This window comes from Pongo abelii, chromosome 19, assembly GCF_028885655.2.
Source record: "Pongo abelii isolate AG06213 chromosome 19, NHGRI_mPonAbe1-v2.0_pri, whole genome shotgun sequence".
Taxonomy (NCBI): Eukaryota; Metazoa; Chordata; class Mammalia; order Primates; family Hominidae; genus Pongo; species Pongo abelii.
This window is the reverse complement of record NC_072004.2, coordinates 7,206,852-7,223,209: the sequence shown is the minus strand read 5'-3', so window position 1 is coordinate 7,223,209 and position 16,358 is coordinate 7,206,852. Positions and strand designations below refer to the sequence as shown.

Below are 16,358 nucleotides of genomic sequence, written 5' to 3'. Positions count from 1 at the left end.
CCTGTTGCGCCCGGCTCACTGCAACCTCCACCTCCTGGGTCCAAGAGATTCTCCTTCCTCAGCCTCTCGAGTAGCTGAGATTATAGGCACTGCACCATCGTACCTGGCTAATGTTTTTTGTATTTTTAGTAGAGACAAGGTTTCGCCATGTTGGCCAGGCTGGTCTTGAACTACTAACCTCAGGTAATCCACCTGCCTCGGCCTCCCAAAGTGCTAGGATTACAGGCGTGAGCCACTGTGCCTGGCCTAGAAGCCTTTTTATTTCTCCCCTTTTTCCTATTTATTTCTTACTTTTTTTTTTTTTAAATGGAGTCTCGCTCTGTCGCCCAGGCTGGAGTACAGTGGCACAATCTCAGCTCACTGCAACCTCTACCTCTCAGGTTCAAGTGATTCTCCTGCCTCAGCCTCCCAAGTAGCTCGGACTACAGGCACCTGCCACCACGCCAGACTAATTTTTGTATTTTTAGTAGAGACAGGGTTTCACCATGTTAGCCAGGCTGGTTTCGAACTCTTGACCTCACCTGCCTCAGCCTCCCAAAGTGTTGGGATTACAGGCATGAGCCACCGCGCCAGCCTATTTTTTACTTTTGGATTTAAGTTTCTCCCATCCCCACCTTTGCCCATAAAGAGAGTGGGATGTGGGGGAAGCACAGCCCGGCCATCCTAATCGCTGTTAGGGAGCATCTCCTTCAGGCTGGGATGCAGCACCCATTAACACTTAAACCTGGAGACCCAGATGGGGCACCGCCCACTCCAACTGCCCTTCCCTAACCTCTGCCTTGCCCCGCAGGCTCTGCGTCTGGGAATGAGGACCACATTCACAGCAGCAGGGCCAATTCTTCCCCCACAGGGGAAGATAAGCAGAGAGGCTACTCAGCTGCCTGGCTGCCCTCGCCACCCTGGATGGGGGTGGGATGGGAGAAGCACAGGTTGAGTGAGGCCCATTCCTGTGCAGAGGCCTCTCCATGCCAGTGAGGAACCACATTAGTACCTCCTTAGCTTCTCCTTCCCTGCTCTGATCCTGAGATCAACCAGCTCTCCTCCTTCCACCTCCCACAAGCCAGGCTTTCAACAGGGGAAAGCACCTCAGCATCTTGGCTCGCTCTCCCCTGAGCCTCTGCATGGCTGTTCCCTCTACTGGGAAAAGTCTTCCCAATCTGGCCTACTCTTGTCTCACTTGTTAAATGCAAGACACCTATCCCTGGCCGGGGCAGTGGCTCATGCCTGTAATCCCAGCACTTTGGGAAGCTGAGGCAGGTGGATCACCTGAGATCAGGAGTTTGAGACCAGCCTGGCCAACATGGTGAAACCCCATCTCTACTAAAAATACAAAAGTTAGCTGGGCATGATGGCGTGCGCCTGTAATCCCAGCTACTCCGGAGGCTGAAGCAGGAAAATCGCTTAAACCCAGGAGGCAGAGGTTGCAGTGAGCCGAGATCACGCCACTGCACTCCAGCCTGGGTGACAGAGCAAGACTCCGTCTCAAAAAGAAAAAAAAAAATTAGCTGGGCATGGTGGCGGGCGCCTGTAATCCCAGCTACTCAGGAGGCTGAGGCAGGAGAATCACTTGAATCTGGAAGGCAGAAATTGCAGTGAGCCAAGATCGTGCCACTGCAATCCAGCCTGGACAACGGAGTGAGACTCTGTCTCAAAAAAACAAAACAAAACAAAAAAAACACCTATCCCTGACTGCTCTGGTGTCTTCCTCTGCACCTCAAGTCCCTCGTGCTTTCCCATCATTGCACTCATCACTCTGGTAGAATTTGCCAGTAACTTGTCTCCCCTGCTAGACTCTAAGCTCCGGGTAGCCAAGGACCTTATCTTGCCCGGCCATTACTATGTCTCCCCTGTTCAGTCTATCGCCTGACTTACATGCTACGTGCTCAGTGACATTTGCTGAACGAATGGATGAGACAGAGTTATCTGAATTGAGTGAAGCAAAAGAGAGGTTTGTAATTAAGAGCTCCTGTGCCGGAAGTGATGGGAATGGCAATCTCCGAACCTCACCAATAAGCATTCTTCTTCTGAACCCATCCATGAGGCCCTCCCACTTTGGTACTCCCTGGCCCTGCACAGTCAGCTCTTCCCAGACCCTGGGGTACATCCTTCCTGTTTTTTTGTTTTGTTTTTTTTTTTTTTGAGACGGAGTCTCACTCTGTCACCCAGGCTGGAGTGCAGTGGTGCGGTCTCAGCTCACTACAAGCTCTGCCTCCTGGGTTCATGCCATTCTCCTGCCTCAGCCTCCCAAGTAGCTGGGACTACAGGCGCCTGCCACCACGCCCGGCTAATTTTTTGTACTTTTAGTAGAGACGGGGTTTCACCGTGTTAGCCAAGATGGTCTCAATCTCCTGACCTCGTGGTCCGCCCGCCTCGGCCTCCCAAAGTGCTGGGATTACAGGTGTGAGCCACTGCGCCCAGCCCACGCTTCCTGTTCTGTCACCCCAACTTCATCTCCTAGGACCCTGAGTTCCCATCCATCCTTCCCAATTTGCATTTGCTTCACTTGTGTTTACAATCATCAGTGCACCCCCTTGTACCTATCTGCTGTTTTGCTTTCCAAAGTGGAAGCTCTCTCGTGCTCACCATGTTCCTTCAGGCTCACGGTGCATCTGAGATGCTTGACAGCACAGTGACTTAGGCCTCAACGCTGGATCTGCCTGCCTGTGTTCTATCCAGCTTTACCACTTAAAAGACTGTGAATCTGAACAAGTTACTTCTCATTTCTGTACCTCTGTTTCCTCATCTACAAGATATGTCTATTAGGATCATCTACCTTATGGGGTTATTGGAGAAGTAACCATCCACATGTGCGGTAACCGGCCTCCAAAGTGGCTGCGGCTGCAACGCCCCTCCGGGTATTCCTACTGTTGTATAGTCCCTTCCCACAATGAATGGGGCTCATCAGTGTAACCAGTGGGATCCCCAGAAGGGATGGTGGGTGACTTCTGAGACAAGCCGTATAAGGCAGCATGGCTTCTGCCTGGCTCTCTTGGATCACTCCCTCTGGGGAAGCTGTCATGTCAAGAGGACACTGAAAGCCGGGCGCGGAGGCTCACGCCTGTAATCCCAGCACCTTGGAGGCCAAGGCGGGAGGATCACTTGGGGGTCAGGAGTTCGAGACCAGCCTGGCCAACATGGTGAAACCCCGTCTCTACTAAAAATACAAAAGTTAGCCAGACATGGTGGCAGGTGCCTGTAATCCCAGCTACTCGGGGGCTAAGGCAGAAGAATCGCTTGAACCTGGGAGGTAGAGGTTACAGTAAGCCGAGATTGCACCACTGCACTCCAGCCTGGGCGACAGAGCGAGACTCCGTCTCCAAAAAAAAAAAAAAAAAAAAAAAACTGCTTAGACCGTCTGACACGCTGTCTCCGTACACATTAGTTATCATTAACTCCATTTTGCAGGCAGGAGGACTGAGGCTTAGGTTGCTAAAGTAATGTCCCCCGGTGCACATGGCTAGGATGGACCCAGCCAGCCGTGTCATAAACCCAAGACATTTAGTGCCATGTCCTAGGCTCCTTTTTCTGTCCCACTGTACCAGTTATCTGTTTTGAAGAAATAATACCTAGTGGCATAAAAAACACTGTTTGGGCTGTGCGCGGTGGCTCAAGCCTGTAATCCCAGCACTTTGGGAGACCAAGGTGGGCGGATCACAAGGTCAGGAGATCGACACCTTCCTGGCTAACACGGTGAAACCCCATCTCTACTAAAAATACAAAAAAAATTAGCCGGTCGTGGTGGTGGGCGCCTGCAGGCCCAGTTACTCGGGAGGCTGAGGCAGGAGAATTGCTTGAACCCGGGAGGCAGAGGTTGCAGTGAGCCAAGATTGTGCTACTGCACTCCAGCCTGGGAGACAGAGCGAGATTCCGTCTCAAAAAAACAAAACAACAACAACAAAAAAACACTGTTTGATCATTGCCCTGGACTTCTTGAGTCAGGAATTCCAGCAGGACACTGTGGGGTTAATCTCTGCTTTACAATATCTGGTGTCTTGGAAAAATAAAAGTCTGGGGGTAACTGGACATCGGGGGGCTGTAATATCACTCATATGTGTGGCAGGAGATGCTGGCATTTGGCTGGGACCCCTCATATGGACTCTTCCTGAAGCCTGGGCTTCCTCAGAGATGGTGACTAGGTTCCAGAGTGAGTCCCCCAAGAGACAGAGAGTGGAAGGTGCCAGTTCCTTAAGGCGTGGGCCCAGAAAGTGGAGCAGTGTCACCTTCTCCCACATTCCACTGGTCAGCCAGACACAGAGCCCAGATTCAAGGGAAGGATCCATAGAATCTGCCTCTCCATGGAAGGCAGGTCAGAGAGGATTTGGGGGCCATTTAAAAATGTTTCTGTACCCACAGCAGCCTCCCTTGTTTGGGAGGTGCTCAGAAATACCAGCCCTGTAGACCATACTCCAGTGGGCTGGCTTTATGTGCACAGAAAGAAACACAGGCCCAGTGCGGTGACTCACGCCTGTAATCCCAACACTTTGGGAGGCCGAGGTGGGCGGATCACTTGAGCTCAGGAGTTCAAGACCAGAATGAGCAACAGAGTGAGAGAGTCTCTACAAAAAAATTTCAAAATAGCTGGGCGTGGTGACATGTGCCCATAGTCCAGCTACTTGGGAGACTAAAGTAGGAGGATTGCTTGAACTGGGGAAGCCAAGGCTGCAATGAGCTGTGATTGCACCAGTGCACTCCAGCCTGGGCTACAGAGTGAGGCCCTATCTCAATAAATAAATAAATAAAATGCTTGAGACTGTGTCCCACATATACTGGCACTCACTCAGCATTAGCTATTATAATCTCTTGTTTAAAGATATGCCTGGCCAGGCGCACTGGTTCACACCTATAATCCCAGCACTTTGGGAGGCCGAGGTGGGAGGATCACCTGAGTTCAGGAGTTCGAGACTAGCCTGGCCAAAATGGTGCAACTCTGTCTCTACTGAAAATATAAAAATTAGCCGGGTATGGTGGTGCACACCTGCAGTCCCTGATACTTGGGGGGCTGAGGCAGGAGAATCGCTTGAACCCCGGGGGACAGAGGTGGCAGTAAGCCGAGATCACGCCATTGCACTCCAGCCTGGGCAACAAAGTGAGACTCTGTCTCAAAAAAAAAACAAAACAAAACAAAAGACATGCCCTAGCTCTCTTCCTTGCCTGCAGTTTACAGACCTGGCTTTTTTTTTTTTTTGAGACGAAGTCTAGCTCTGTCTTCAGGCTGGAGTGCAGTGGTGCCATCTCAGCTCACTGAAACCACCTCCTGGGTTCAAGCGATTACCCTGCCTCAGCCTCCTGAGTAGCTGGGACTACAGGCACGTGCCACCACGCCCGGCTAATTTTTTGTATTTTAGTAGTAGAGACAGGGTTTCACCGTGTTAGCCAGGATGGTCTTGATCTCCTGACCTGGTGATCACCCGCCTCAGCCTCCCAAAGTGCTGGGATTACGGACGTAAGCCACCGTGCCCGGCCTGGCCTCTATTTACCCTGACATTCCAGGCTCTCCATCAGCAGCTCCCACTTGTTATATCTGCTCCTCAGGCCAGAGCTGTTCAAAGGTAGCACTACCTGGAATCTCCACTTGAATGTCCCCACCCGGGCATCTCAGATTCCGCATGTTCAAGCTCACCTTCCTCCCTGAACCCATCACTTCTCTGTGACCTCTCTGGAGCTTCATGGCAGTGCCAACTGTACCCTGGACATTCTCTTCCTTCTTCGCTTCCTGCCATGCCCACATGCCCACTTCTCATCAGTAAGCGAGTGATCTACCTGTGTAATACTTCCTGGAACCTGGCCCCCACACGTCCTTGTGGCTTTATCTCTCAGCACTGCCCACCCAACGCACCCCCCACGGCCATACTGAATCACCTGTAGCTGCCCAAACACCTCCTGCTTTTTCATCTCTCGTTGCCCAGGCTTGTCCTTATACCTGGGATGTCTTTCTCCTTTGGCTCAGGCACAACCTCTTCTGAGAATCCTTCTCTGAGCCCCTGGGGGTGTCCCTTCTCTAGACATCCCTCAGCTGTGTCACATCAAGGTGGTGGTGTTTCTTTGCCAATCCATCTTCCCTCCGAACCATGCCCTGCCCTATTAAACCACCAGCTAACAGGTTTTTTGTTTGTTTGTTTTCAAGACCGAGTCTCACTCCATCACCCAGGCTGGAGTGCAGTGGCACAATTTTGGCTCACTGCAACCTCCTCCTCCTGCGTTCAATCGATTCTACTGCCCCAGCCTCCCGAGTAGCTGGGATTACAGGCACCTGCCACCACACCTGGCTAATTTTTGTATTTTTAGTAGAGACGTGGTTTCACCATGTTGGCCAGGCTGGTCTCGAACTCCTGACTGACCTCAGGTGATCCAACCGCCCTGGCCTCCCAAAGTCTGGGATTACAGGCATGAGCCACCGTGCCCGGCCACCTAATAGTTTTTTATCTTTGTTTCCACAGTGTTTGGCACATGGCAGACTCCAAGTTATGTACCTGACAACCCCAGCCCCTTCTCTGAACCCTTGTGATATAAATTCCCCTAGTAAGCTCTTCATGAGCATGTGGCACGAGAGGTTGGTGGAGTTTGTGTTTCTTTCTTTTTTTTTTTTTAAGACAGGGTCTCACTCTGTCACCCAAGCTGGAGTGCAGTGGTGTGATCTCAGCTCACTTCAGCTTCGACCTCCTGGGTTCAAGCGATCTTCCCACCTCAGCCTCCTGAGTAGCTGGGACCACAGGCACGCGCCATCACACCCAGCTAGGTTTTTTTGTTTTTTTTGTTTTTTTTTTGTGAGATGGAGTCTTGCTCTATCCCCCAGGCAGGAGTGCAGTGGCTCAATCTTGGCTCACTGCAACCTCCGCCTCCCGGGTTCAAGCAGTTCTCCTGCCTCAGCCTCCCAAGTAGCTGGGATTACAGGCATATGCCACCATGCCCAGTTAATTTTTGTATTGTTAGTAGAGACAGGATTTCACCATGTTGGTCAGGCTAGTCTTGAACTCCCGACTTCATGATCCACCCGTCTTGGCCTCCCAAAGTGCTGAGATTACAGGCATGAGCCACTGTGCCCAGCCAACACACCCAGCTAATTTTTAATTTTTTTTTTGTAGAGATGGTGTCTCACTATGTTGCCTAGGCTGGTCTCAAACCCCTGGGCTCAAGCGATCCTCCTGCCTCCGCCTCCCAACATGCTGGGGTTACAAGTATGAGCCACTGTGCCTGGCCTCAAGCATTTTATATTAGCTTATTTAGACTTCACAGCAATCCCATAAGGTAACTACTACTGCATTTCATTGAATTTATCATGAATTGTAATATATCAATTGTAATATATACTATTATTTTATTTAATTTTTAAATATTTAAACTTCTTCTTCTTATTATTATTTTGAAACGGAATCTCGCTCTACTGCCCAGGCTGGAGTACAGTGGCGTGATCTCAGCTCACTGCAACCTCTGCCTCTCGGGTTCAAGCGATTCCTCTGCCTCAGCCTCCTGAGTAGCTGGGATTACAGGCACCTGCTACCACGCCTGGCTAATTTTTGTATTGTTAGTAGAGATGGAGTTTCACCATGTTTTTCAGGCTGGTGTTGAACTCCTGACCTCAAGCAATCCACCCGCCTCGGCCTCCCAAAGTGCTGGTTTTACAGGTGTGAGCCACCGCGCCCTGCTGATATACCATTATTTTATATACTGCTAAGAAAAAAAATACTACCTACTAAGCCATGGCATGCCTTCAGTTTAACATGCATTCTGCCTTCAGAGATGCTCAAATGTAAACAGATTAAAAACGTTATATAGAGTCAATAAAATACATTTACTGCATTTAAAAGATGAGGAGGCAAGGTGTGGTGGCTCACACCTGTAATCCCAGCACTTTGGGAGGCCCAGGCGGGAGGATCACCTGAGGTCAGGAGTTCGAGACCATGCCGGCTAACACGGTGAAACCCCGTCTCTACTAAAAATATAAAAAATTAGCCCGGCGTGGTGCTGGGAGCCTGTAGTCCCAGCTACTCGGGAGGCTGAGGCAGGAGAATCGCTTTAACTGGGGAGGCAGAGGTTGCGATGAGTGGAGATCGCGCCACTGCACTCCAGACTGGGCAACAGAGCGACACTCCATCTCAATAAATAAATAAATAAATGAAATATGAGAAAACAGGCATAGAAAGGTTAAATAACTTGCCCACGGTCCAGTAAGAGACAAAGCCAGGATTTGATTGAAACCAGGCAGCCCAACTCCAAAGCCCAAATTCTTAATCATCATTTGATGTGGGGCTGGGGGTTGTGAGCAGTGTGGTGTTTTTAGGGAGGCCAGCATTGCTGCTGAGGGTGAAGTGCATTCCAGGAGAGCAGGCAGTCTGGTGGCGCCTCTGGGAGACTGGGGTCCACTGTGAGAGGGTTCTGGGTGGGCTGGGGTTATGGAAGGATGGGACAGACAGGATAGAGATCCTTGAAAAATGGGCAGGACTGGCCGGGCATGGTGGCTCATCACTTTGGGAGGCTGAGGCGGGCGGATCACTCGAGGTCAGGAGTTCCTGACCAGCCTGGCCAACATGGTGAAACCCCATCTCTACTAAAAGTACTAAAAAAATTAGCCAGGCATGATGGCGTTGCCTGTAATCTCAGCTACTTGGGAGGCTGAGGCAGAACTGCTTGAACCTGTGAGGTGGAGGTTGAAATGAGCTGAGATCGTGCCATTGCACTCCAGCCTGGGCATCGCAGCGAGACTCTGTCCCCCCCACAAAAAAAAAAAAAGAAAGGAAAGGAAGGAAGGAAGGAAGGAAGGAAGGAAGAAATGGGCAGGACTGGTTGGCCTCCTGAATATTGACTGTAAAAACAAGGATGGCTCCAAAATGTTGAACCTGGAAAGAGAGGACAGCATGGGAGGGTACGGGCACCTACTGCCGTCCAGAGCAGGCAGCAAATGTGGCTTCCCATCCCTTCTTGGTGGGTGGATACTCACTAAGTCTTTGTCGAATGAATGAATGAATGAGTTGTATGATCTTGGACAAGTTATATGATCTTACATGATCTCTGGGTCTCATTTTTTTCATGTGTTATATGAAGGGATTGGAATTGAACGTGTAAAACAAAAAGAGAGATACTTGGCTGAATGCAGTGGCTCATGTCTGTAATCCCAACAACTTAGAAGACTGAGGCAAGAGGACTGCTTGAGGCCAGGAGTTTGAGGCCAGCCTGGTTAACATAGTGAAACCTTGTGTCTTAAAATATATATATTTTTAATTTTAAAAATAGGCTGGGTGTGGTGGCTCATGCCTATAATCCCAGCACTTTGGGAGGCCGAGGCAGGCAGATCATCTGAGGTCAGGAGTTTGAGACCAACCTGGCCAACATAGGGAAACCCCATCTCTACTAAAATACAAAAATTAGCCGGGCATGGTGGCGGGCGCCTGTAATCCCAGCTACTCAGGAGGCTGAGGCAGGAGAATCACTTGAACCCAGGAGGCAGAGGTTGCAGTGAGCTGAGATCATGCCACTGCACTCCAGCCTGGGCAACAGAATGAGACTCTGTCTCAAAATAATAATAATAATAATTTTTAAATTTTAAAAAATATATTGAAAAAAAAGGAGAGGTATAGTCAGGTGCAGTGGCTCACGCCTTAATTCTAGCACTTTAGGAGGCTGAGGTGGGTGGATCACATGAGGTCAGGAGTTCACCACCAGCCTGGCCAACATAGTGAAACCCCGTCTCTACTAAAAATACAAAAATTAGCCAGGCGTGGTAGCGGGTGCCTGTAATCCCAGCTACTTGGGAGGCTGAGGCAGGAGAATCGTTTGAACCCGGGAGGTGGAGGTGGCAGTGAGCCAAGATCGCGCCATTGCACTCCAGCCTGGGCAACAAGAGCAAAACTCTGTCTCCAAAAAAAAAAAAAGAGAGAGAGAGAGAGTACTACCATAGAAGAGGCAGGAGTTCTTCTCCCCATCCTTAGGACCTCTCTGGGTACCCCAGAACAATGATTCTAACCCTGGCTGTGGGTTACACTAACCAAGGCCCCATATAGGACCACTTATTCCAGGATCTCTGGAGCTGGGGCCAAAGCACAGCTAGTTTTAAGGCTGCCCAGGTGGCTCTGATATGCAGCTGGCTGAGAACGCTTACCCTGGAGCCTCGAGGTACCCAGTTTGAAAACCCCTGGGCTAGGTAAGGGCTGGAATCCCTGCCAGGCCTAGGAACTCAGACTGTGCCTTGTGGTTGGCAACAGGCCTCTCTTCTCATGTTCCATGTCCCACGTTCCATTCCCAAACCAAAAACTCCTGATAGGCAGGAGACAAAACACCAGGGTTTCTCAACCATGCTCTGATATTTCGTGTCTTTCTTTTCTTTCTTTCTTCTTCTTCTTCTTCTTTTTTTTTTTTTCTCCTATCTCCCTTTCCTGGTAAACACTGACATTTTGGATGGGATAATTCTTTGCTGTGGGGACTTTCCTGTGTGTTGTGGGATGTTTAGCAGCATCTCTAGTCTCTACCCACCAGAGGCCAGCAGCACATTCCCCCAGTTAAAACAATCCAAAACGACTCCAGATGTTGCAAAATGTCTACTGGGGTGCAAAATCACCCCCAACTGAGAAGCACTGTGCTACTCTGAGAGTGTCCCATCCTTCCTTTGCCCTCCCCAGTTGCAGACAGAGGCTAGGCAGGGGCAGAGGCCATGAACAGCAAGTTTACTTAGGCCTGGCAGGACGGAGGCCTCTGAGGGAGGCCAGGGTTTCAAACTGTTAACACAATGGAGGGAGGGGATGCCCGCGAACCCACTGATGTGATCTCACTCTAGTGGGGTGAGTTTTCCAGAACATGCATTCCCGGATTCCCAATCAGTCATAGGAGGGCCTGGAATAGCTTCTGGGGCAGATGCCCCCGCTTTCCCGGAACAGGCAGAAGGGGGTGTGGGTGTGGTGGGAGTGGCGTAGGGGATTCTTTCCTTCTGTAGATATTTTCCTGGCATTGTTGACAGCCATGTGATCGGTTGAGGGCTGGAGGGGAGGAACTTTCCAGCTGTGGGTGCCTGGGTTCCCGGGAGGCCGTCTGACACTGGGATTGTGGGGGGTCTGGGTTTTTGGGGATTTTCTTGTTTTTCATGATCTTACCAACCAGAAACAGGGATGCCTGGGTTTTAGGGTCTGGAGACTGTCTTTGGAGCTGGGACTAAGAGGCTGGCTGGTTCCCCTCCAAGGGATGTGGAAGTTGTGAGTGCATACTCCTTAGAGCTGGAGGCTGGGAGGTTTTCAGCGTCTTCACAAGCCACTTTTTGCTTGGAGGTGGTGGGACCTGAGGGAAGACGAGGATGGGAAGCCTACGATGGGAAGCCTACGGGAGGGGCCTGGGAGGGACAGAGGGAGGGAGGGTGGGCGGTGGAAGACACTGGGTGGGGTAGGATTCGTGTCTTTATCCCAAAACTCACTCCACCAGGAGGCTCAGAACACCCAGAAGCAGGACAGCTCCGAAGATGGAGAGGAGCAGAATCTTGGCTTCCCAAAGATCCTGACTTCCTGCAGGGAACCCAGGAGGCAGTGAATGATTCTGGGACCCACACGTACTGATGGGGGAGCCCAAGGGCTCAGGGTCTGGGCAAGGTGGGGTGGGGCCAGGGTGGGTGTGAGGACCTGGGAAGCAGCGCTTTCGGGGCCAGCAGGACACCTCCGTCCCCTTGCAGGTGGAGCAGTTGTACAGCGTGGTGCTGCCCCCTGCAGGAGACAGCAGAGGCAACGCTGGGGAGGGGAGGCCGGGCCTCCACCCTGCCTGGTACCCAGCTTCCTCCTGCAGCTGCCAGGCCCTCCTCTGACACCCTGCAGGCCCCAGGTCCTTGCTACCCCTTTCCTTTCCTACTCACGGCAGGCGGGGGGACAGAGAGCTGAAATGAAAGACAAGGAAGGGGTGGGGGTGTGAATGGATGAGCTGCTCACGACACATTCCTTTGGCTAAGACCCTAGGCTCCCCTTGAGGCCCATCCCGCATTGGTACCTTCCCTGGTGTACTCAGGGAGCTTGGTCTTTCGAAGCCAACTCCAATATGAAGGGAGTGAGGAGACAGCCTCTTTGATCTCTGGGGAGGCAGAGAGCAGCTCTGTTGCTCTGGGCCTCGACAGGGCCAGTTCCCCCTCTCTTCACCCAGCCCCCTCCCTGATCAGCCCTCCTGTCTTTGCCCCTCCACCCTTCCTTCCCCACCCCAACCCCTGTCACCAACCCCTCTCCTTGGTGTCCTCCCAAGCCCCTAGGTCACTCTTTCCCCTTGACCTCACCCATGACCCTCAGGACTCTGTGAGTCTTCTCTGTGACTTTGTTCATGGACACCTCATCTGTGGAGATGGGCAAGGACCAGCGACTCCCTCACCAGCCCAGGTTCTGGGGTCTCTCCTGACTTTCCCGGATATGGAGCTCTCTCAGAGGGAAAGGCCAGCATGTCCAGAAAGGGCCACAGATGGAGGGCACAGCTGGAAGGTCACATGCCACCCTCTGGGGGTAGGGGGGTGAGGGCTTGCTGGGCCCATCCCTGGATGTCTGGTCCTACCTAAGGCAAAGGCCGAGAAGTCCGGGGAGGCCCCACATTCCTTCTGCCCGGCCTCCATCTGGCTGCAGAGCCGAGCCAGGCGGCCTGACAAATCGTGGGCTGGGAGGCGACAGAAGACACAAGCCTGGGCGGCTGCCAGGAAAACCCCGCCTAGTGCCAGCCTCCACATGAGGACCACTGGGGGATGGGGCGGCGCTGCCCCAGCTGGGCCGAGGAATGCTCTGCAGCCCTTGCCTGGAGGTTCTAGAGTGTTCCAGAACAATAGAACAATGGCACTGCCCATCCTCAGCTGGGGTAAAACTGGGGCTCAAGGAACTGGGGTCCAGAAGGCATCTCCAGCAGGCGATGGGCAGAGAAAGCAGGGCTTCTGTTGTGAGGGGACAGCACCCCCAACCTGGCCCTCAACAGCCTTCACAAGTTTGTGGTTCCAAAAGCAGTTTTATTTTTCTTCTTGTAAATCATGACCAGTGAGAAATAATGCGTGCCCCCCCCCAGTGAAGAAGCTGTGCATAAGTATCCCACCCGCTCCGGGGCCCAGAAATCCCATCTCTTCCCATCTCCTCCCCCACTGTCCCAAACTCTTCATCTCCTCTCTCTGCCCTGGGCAGCCTTGGGCCTTCCCCAGCTATCTCCTAGCAACAGGCCCATGGTTGCCTCAGCAACCAAGAGTTCCATACAGGCCTCAGAGGCCCAGCTAAGCCCAGTGACTTCTCTTACCTCTCACCAGGAAGATCCCAGTGACTCAAACCCCAACAGGCCCCTCCTGGCTACGTGGTGATGCATATACATGCGTGCACATAAACACACACACACACACACACACACACCCTGTGATTAAACTACTAATTGTCAACCACCTCACAGGTATACCATAGACACACCCTGTGCCAGAAGAGTCACTAGGCAACCCCAAACAGGCCTGGACATGCGGACATCACAGACACTGTAGTCAGCAACACAGATATGAACCAGGATGCCAGGGACCTATACATCAGTCAGACACACGGGCTGATATGCACGCACACATGAAGAAAGGCCAGGACCCACAGATACTATCCTCTTCCCCCTGGCCAGCCCCACCACCAATATGGGATTCTTCCAGATGAGGGATGCTCCAGCCCCATTGCCATGGGGACTGTCCTAGCTCCCATACATCAACCTAGGGTGGGTTGTGGCCTTTCTGCCTCCCTCAGTAGATGGCTTGGAACATAGCAAAGAACTCCTCTTCTGATGTTCCAGAGTGTTCTGGCCTCTCATTGGTCAGGCCAGGCCAGGCCACCCAGCTTCAGGAGGAGAAGCCATGGTCCAAGAGACCGCACTGGGAAAATGCAAAGTCCTCCCTTTTCCCCAGACCTCAATATCCTTCCAGGGTTTTGCTAGGTCTAGTCTGGGTAAAGAGATGTTCCCCTCTTTTCCAGGCCCTTAAACACTGAGCTCCAAATCAAGGAGAGACTGGAGGTGCCCAGCCTTAGGCGAGAACAAGCCGAGAGAACCTTCCCTACCCCTCCCAGGGTCAGCACAGGTCGAGACCTTCTGGACCACTTGTGAGTCCTTGGTGGGCCCAGGTTTGGGAATTCCTGCCCACATCTGAGCTCCAGTCAGGTGCAGGAGAGTCCCGACTCTCATAGCTCCTGAAGCAGAGCTGGAAAGAGGCTTCAGGGGTGCCAGTACCCCATTCTCTCTCCTCCCCACAGTCAAACTGAGAACAGCGTCCTCAGTGCCGGACAAAGCGCAGAGACCGGGAGTTGAGCAGGTCTTCGGGGTCGGGGAAGACAGAGTCTAGGCGGAAGCCGTGCTCGAGAGCCACCCGCAGCACCTCCTCCAGGAAGCTTGGGGTGCCCACCACCTCCCGCCGCTCTCCTGGCCCCCCAGTCCACAGCGGCTGCAGCCCCAGTCTCCCATACTCCACCTCGGGGAGTTCCACGGGGCGGGGGGCCCACTCCAGATGAAAGTGTGGGCTCCCCTCTGCCCTATCCCCACTGGCCACACCAAATCTGGCCCGCAAAGCACCTAGACACTCAGAGTCGGTGCAGAAGAGGTTGGCTCGGAAGGTGTCCACCTGGACGGAGCTCAGCTCATAGTGATGGGGTCCCCGGCGAGCAGAGAAGTGCACCAGGCGGGGGCTGACATCTACATCTGCGTGGAGCAGGGCAGCTGTGGGTGCAGGGGTCCCCCGAGAGGCCTCCAGTTCCCGCAGCGCGTCCAGGAGGGGCCGGATCTGGTAGAAGTCAGCCTCTGCCCTGAGCAGCGCTGTCTCTCCGTACCCGCGGGGCAGGTCCAGACGGCCCAGCCTCAGGAAATTGAGGATGTGCCGGAAGGCCTTGCCATCCCGGTCGATGAAGTAGTGGCCGCCTCCTTGGGGATTGAGGTTGGGGGGCATGGGGGTGCCGGCCCTAAACATGGCCCCCAGCATGGAGTCTGGGAAGCGGGTCAGGGTCTCCAAAGTGGTGGAATATAGTGTGCCCCCCACATTCAGGGTCACGGGGCCCCCAAAGGAGGGGGGCGAAGAGGGCACAGGAGGAGGAGAAATTTTGGGAAGTACAGGAGACACCGAAAGAAAAGAAAAGGCACAACTTCCTGGGTGTGTGCAGAATTGGGTCGAAGCTGTCAGATTCGCTGGGTTGGAGGCACAAGTGGAGCACACGCAGTAAGGTTTGGGGCTCACTCCGGATACTTTGGTGGTGGATGGGGAGCTGGTGTCAGGACACAGAAATCCCCAAAAGGTTGAGAGAAGAGATGAAAAGAGCAGAGGGCAGCCAGAGAGGGGAAGGGAGCTTGAGGTCTGGACGTATCCGATTTGGGGTGGTCAGCGACACCCCTCTGTGGTCTTCAGACAGTGGGTTTCCGGAATCCAACCAGCAGGTGACGGTGGCGAGCACAGGGCCGACTCTGAAGGGATGGCTGCCGAGACCCCGGGCAGATCGCTGCCGCCGTGGACGAGTCCAGCCAGGGCTCTGGGGCCACTCAGAGGCCTGGCCTGGCTGCCAGCGCGGGTCCCAGGAGATGGAGGCGGAACCGACGGGAGCGGATGGCGGAGCCCCCTTGTATCCGCCGGGGAGCGACGATGCGTGCTCAGCCCGGGCTGGGAGTGTCCGAGGGCTCTGATGGAAACAGCCAGGAGTTTCGGGACCCGGCCGCGCCGCCTTCCTTGGGTGTCGCCGCAGCTGCTGAGGTCCTCTCCGCCCCCAGGAAGTGGCCTAAGGGCAGCGGCCCGGGGCCCTTTAAGAGACAGCCCCGCCCCTTGGCGCCCCGCCCCCGCCCCCGCGAGGCTCGCGCGGCTCGGGCGGAGGTGGGAGGCTGGAGGCGAGTCTCGGACGCGAGAGACTGGGCGGACTGGCAGGACTGGCAGACGCTGGCGGGACGGGGTGACTCAGGCACGTCGCCCCGGATGTGGCCGCGACCGCCCCGCCGCCGCTCAGGTGTGCCCGACCTCACGTCTGCAACTCGGCGGGGCTGGAGCCTCTAATCCCACCGCTCAGAGCCCGAGGCCCGGCCGGCCCGGCCCGGGAGCCGAGTCCCTCCCAGCGGCTCCCCCGGGGAATTCCCGAGGGGGCGGGTGCTGAGCCGCCGCATTCCGGGGATGCCTTCCAGCCGGGGTGGCCCGGGCGCGCGCTCTCCGCGGCGGCGCGGGGCCAGCGAGCCCCAGGGCCAGCCCCACCCCTCGGCAGGACTGGGCTGGCCACGTCGCCCTAGCCCTAGAGCCCCCGCCCCGCAGCGCCCGGCGTTCAGGCCGCGGCCGAAGCTGCAGCCTCGCTCCCCGGAGTCGCCCCTTGCTGGACCGGAGCTCCCAAACCCCCAGTCGCTCCCCGCACCTCGGGAGCCGCAGCGCCCAACACCCTACGGGCCCGAAGGTGGCGCCC

General features: G+C 54.1%; 2 protein-coding genes across 10 annotated transcripts; both read right to left on the bottom strand.

Moving 5' to 3' along the window:
* Positions 1-10,640: 10,640 nt before the first annotated feature.
* Positions 10,641-12,822, bottom strand: TMEM95 (transmembrane protein 95). Of its 9 annotated transcripts, none has more exons than XR_008515278.2 (7): positions 12,499-12,822; positions 12,230-12,286; positions 11,953-12,033; positions 11,595-11,699; positions 11,393-11,480; positions 11,079-11,259; positions 10,641-10,964 (listed from the first exon to the last, which is right to left on the bottom strand). XR_008515278.2 is itself a non-coding variant. In XM_002826955.4 (7 exons), exons 1-7 carry the CDS (start codon positions 12,779-12,781, stop codon positions 11,226-11,228), a joined length of 645 nt encoding a protein of 214 aa, XP_002827001.4. In that variant the 5' UTR covers positions 12,782-12,822; the 3' UTR covers positions 10,641-11,225. The 9 variants fall into 9 exon arrangements, 7 of the variants coding, with proteins under 7 accessions (XP_002827001.4, XP_009249517.4, XP_054392116.2 ...); XM_002826955.4 differs by adding an exon at positions 11,822-11,842 and having other exon boundaries at positions 10,641-11,259; positions 11,595-11,675; XM_009251242.4 differs by adding an exon at positions 11,822-11,842 and having other exon boundaries at positions 10,641-11,259; positions 11,393-11,472; positions 11,595-11,675.
* A 94-nt stretch (positions 12,823-12,916) lies between these two features.
* On the bottom strand, positions 12,917-16,160 carry KCTD11 (potassium channel tetramerization domain containing 11). The gene has a single exon (XM_002826953.5). The coding sequence runs from the start codon at positions 14,909-14,911 to the stop codon at positions 14,213-14,215; it is 699 nt and encodes a 232-aa protein (XP_002826999.1). The 5' UTR covers positions 14,912-16,160; the 3' UTR covers positions 12,917-14,212.
* Between the last annotated feature and the right edge of the window lie 198 nt (positions 16,161-16,358).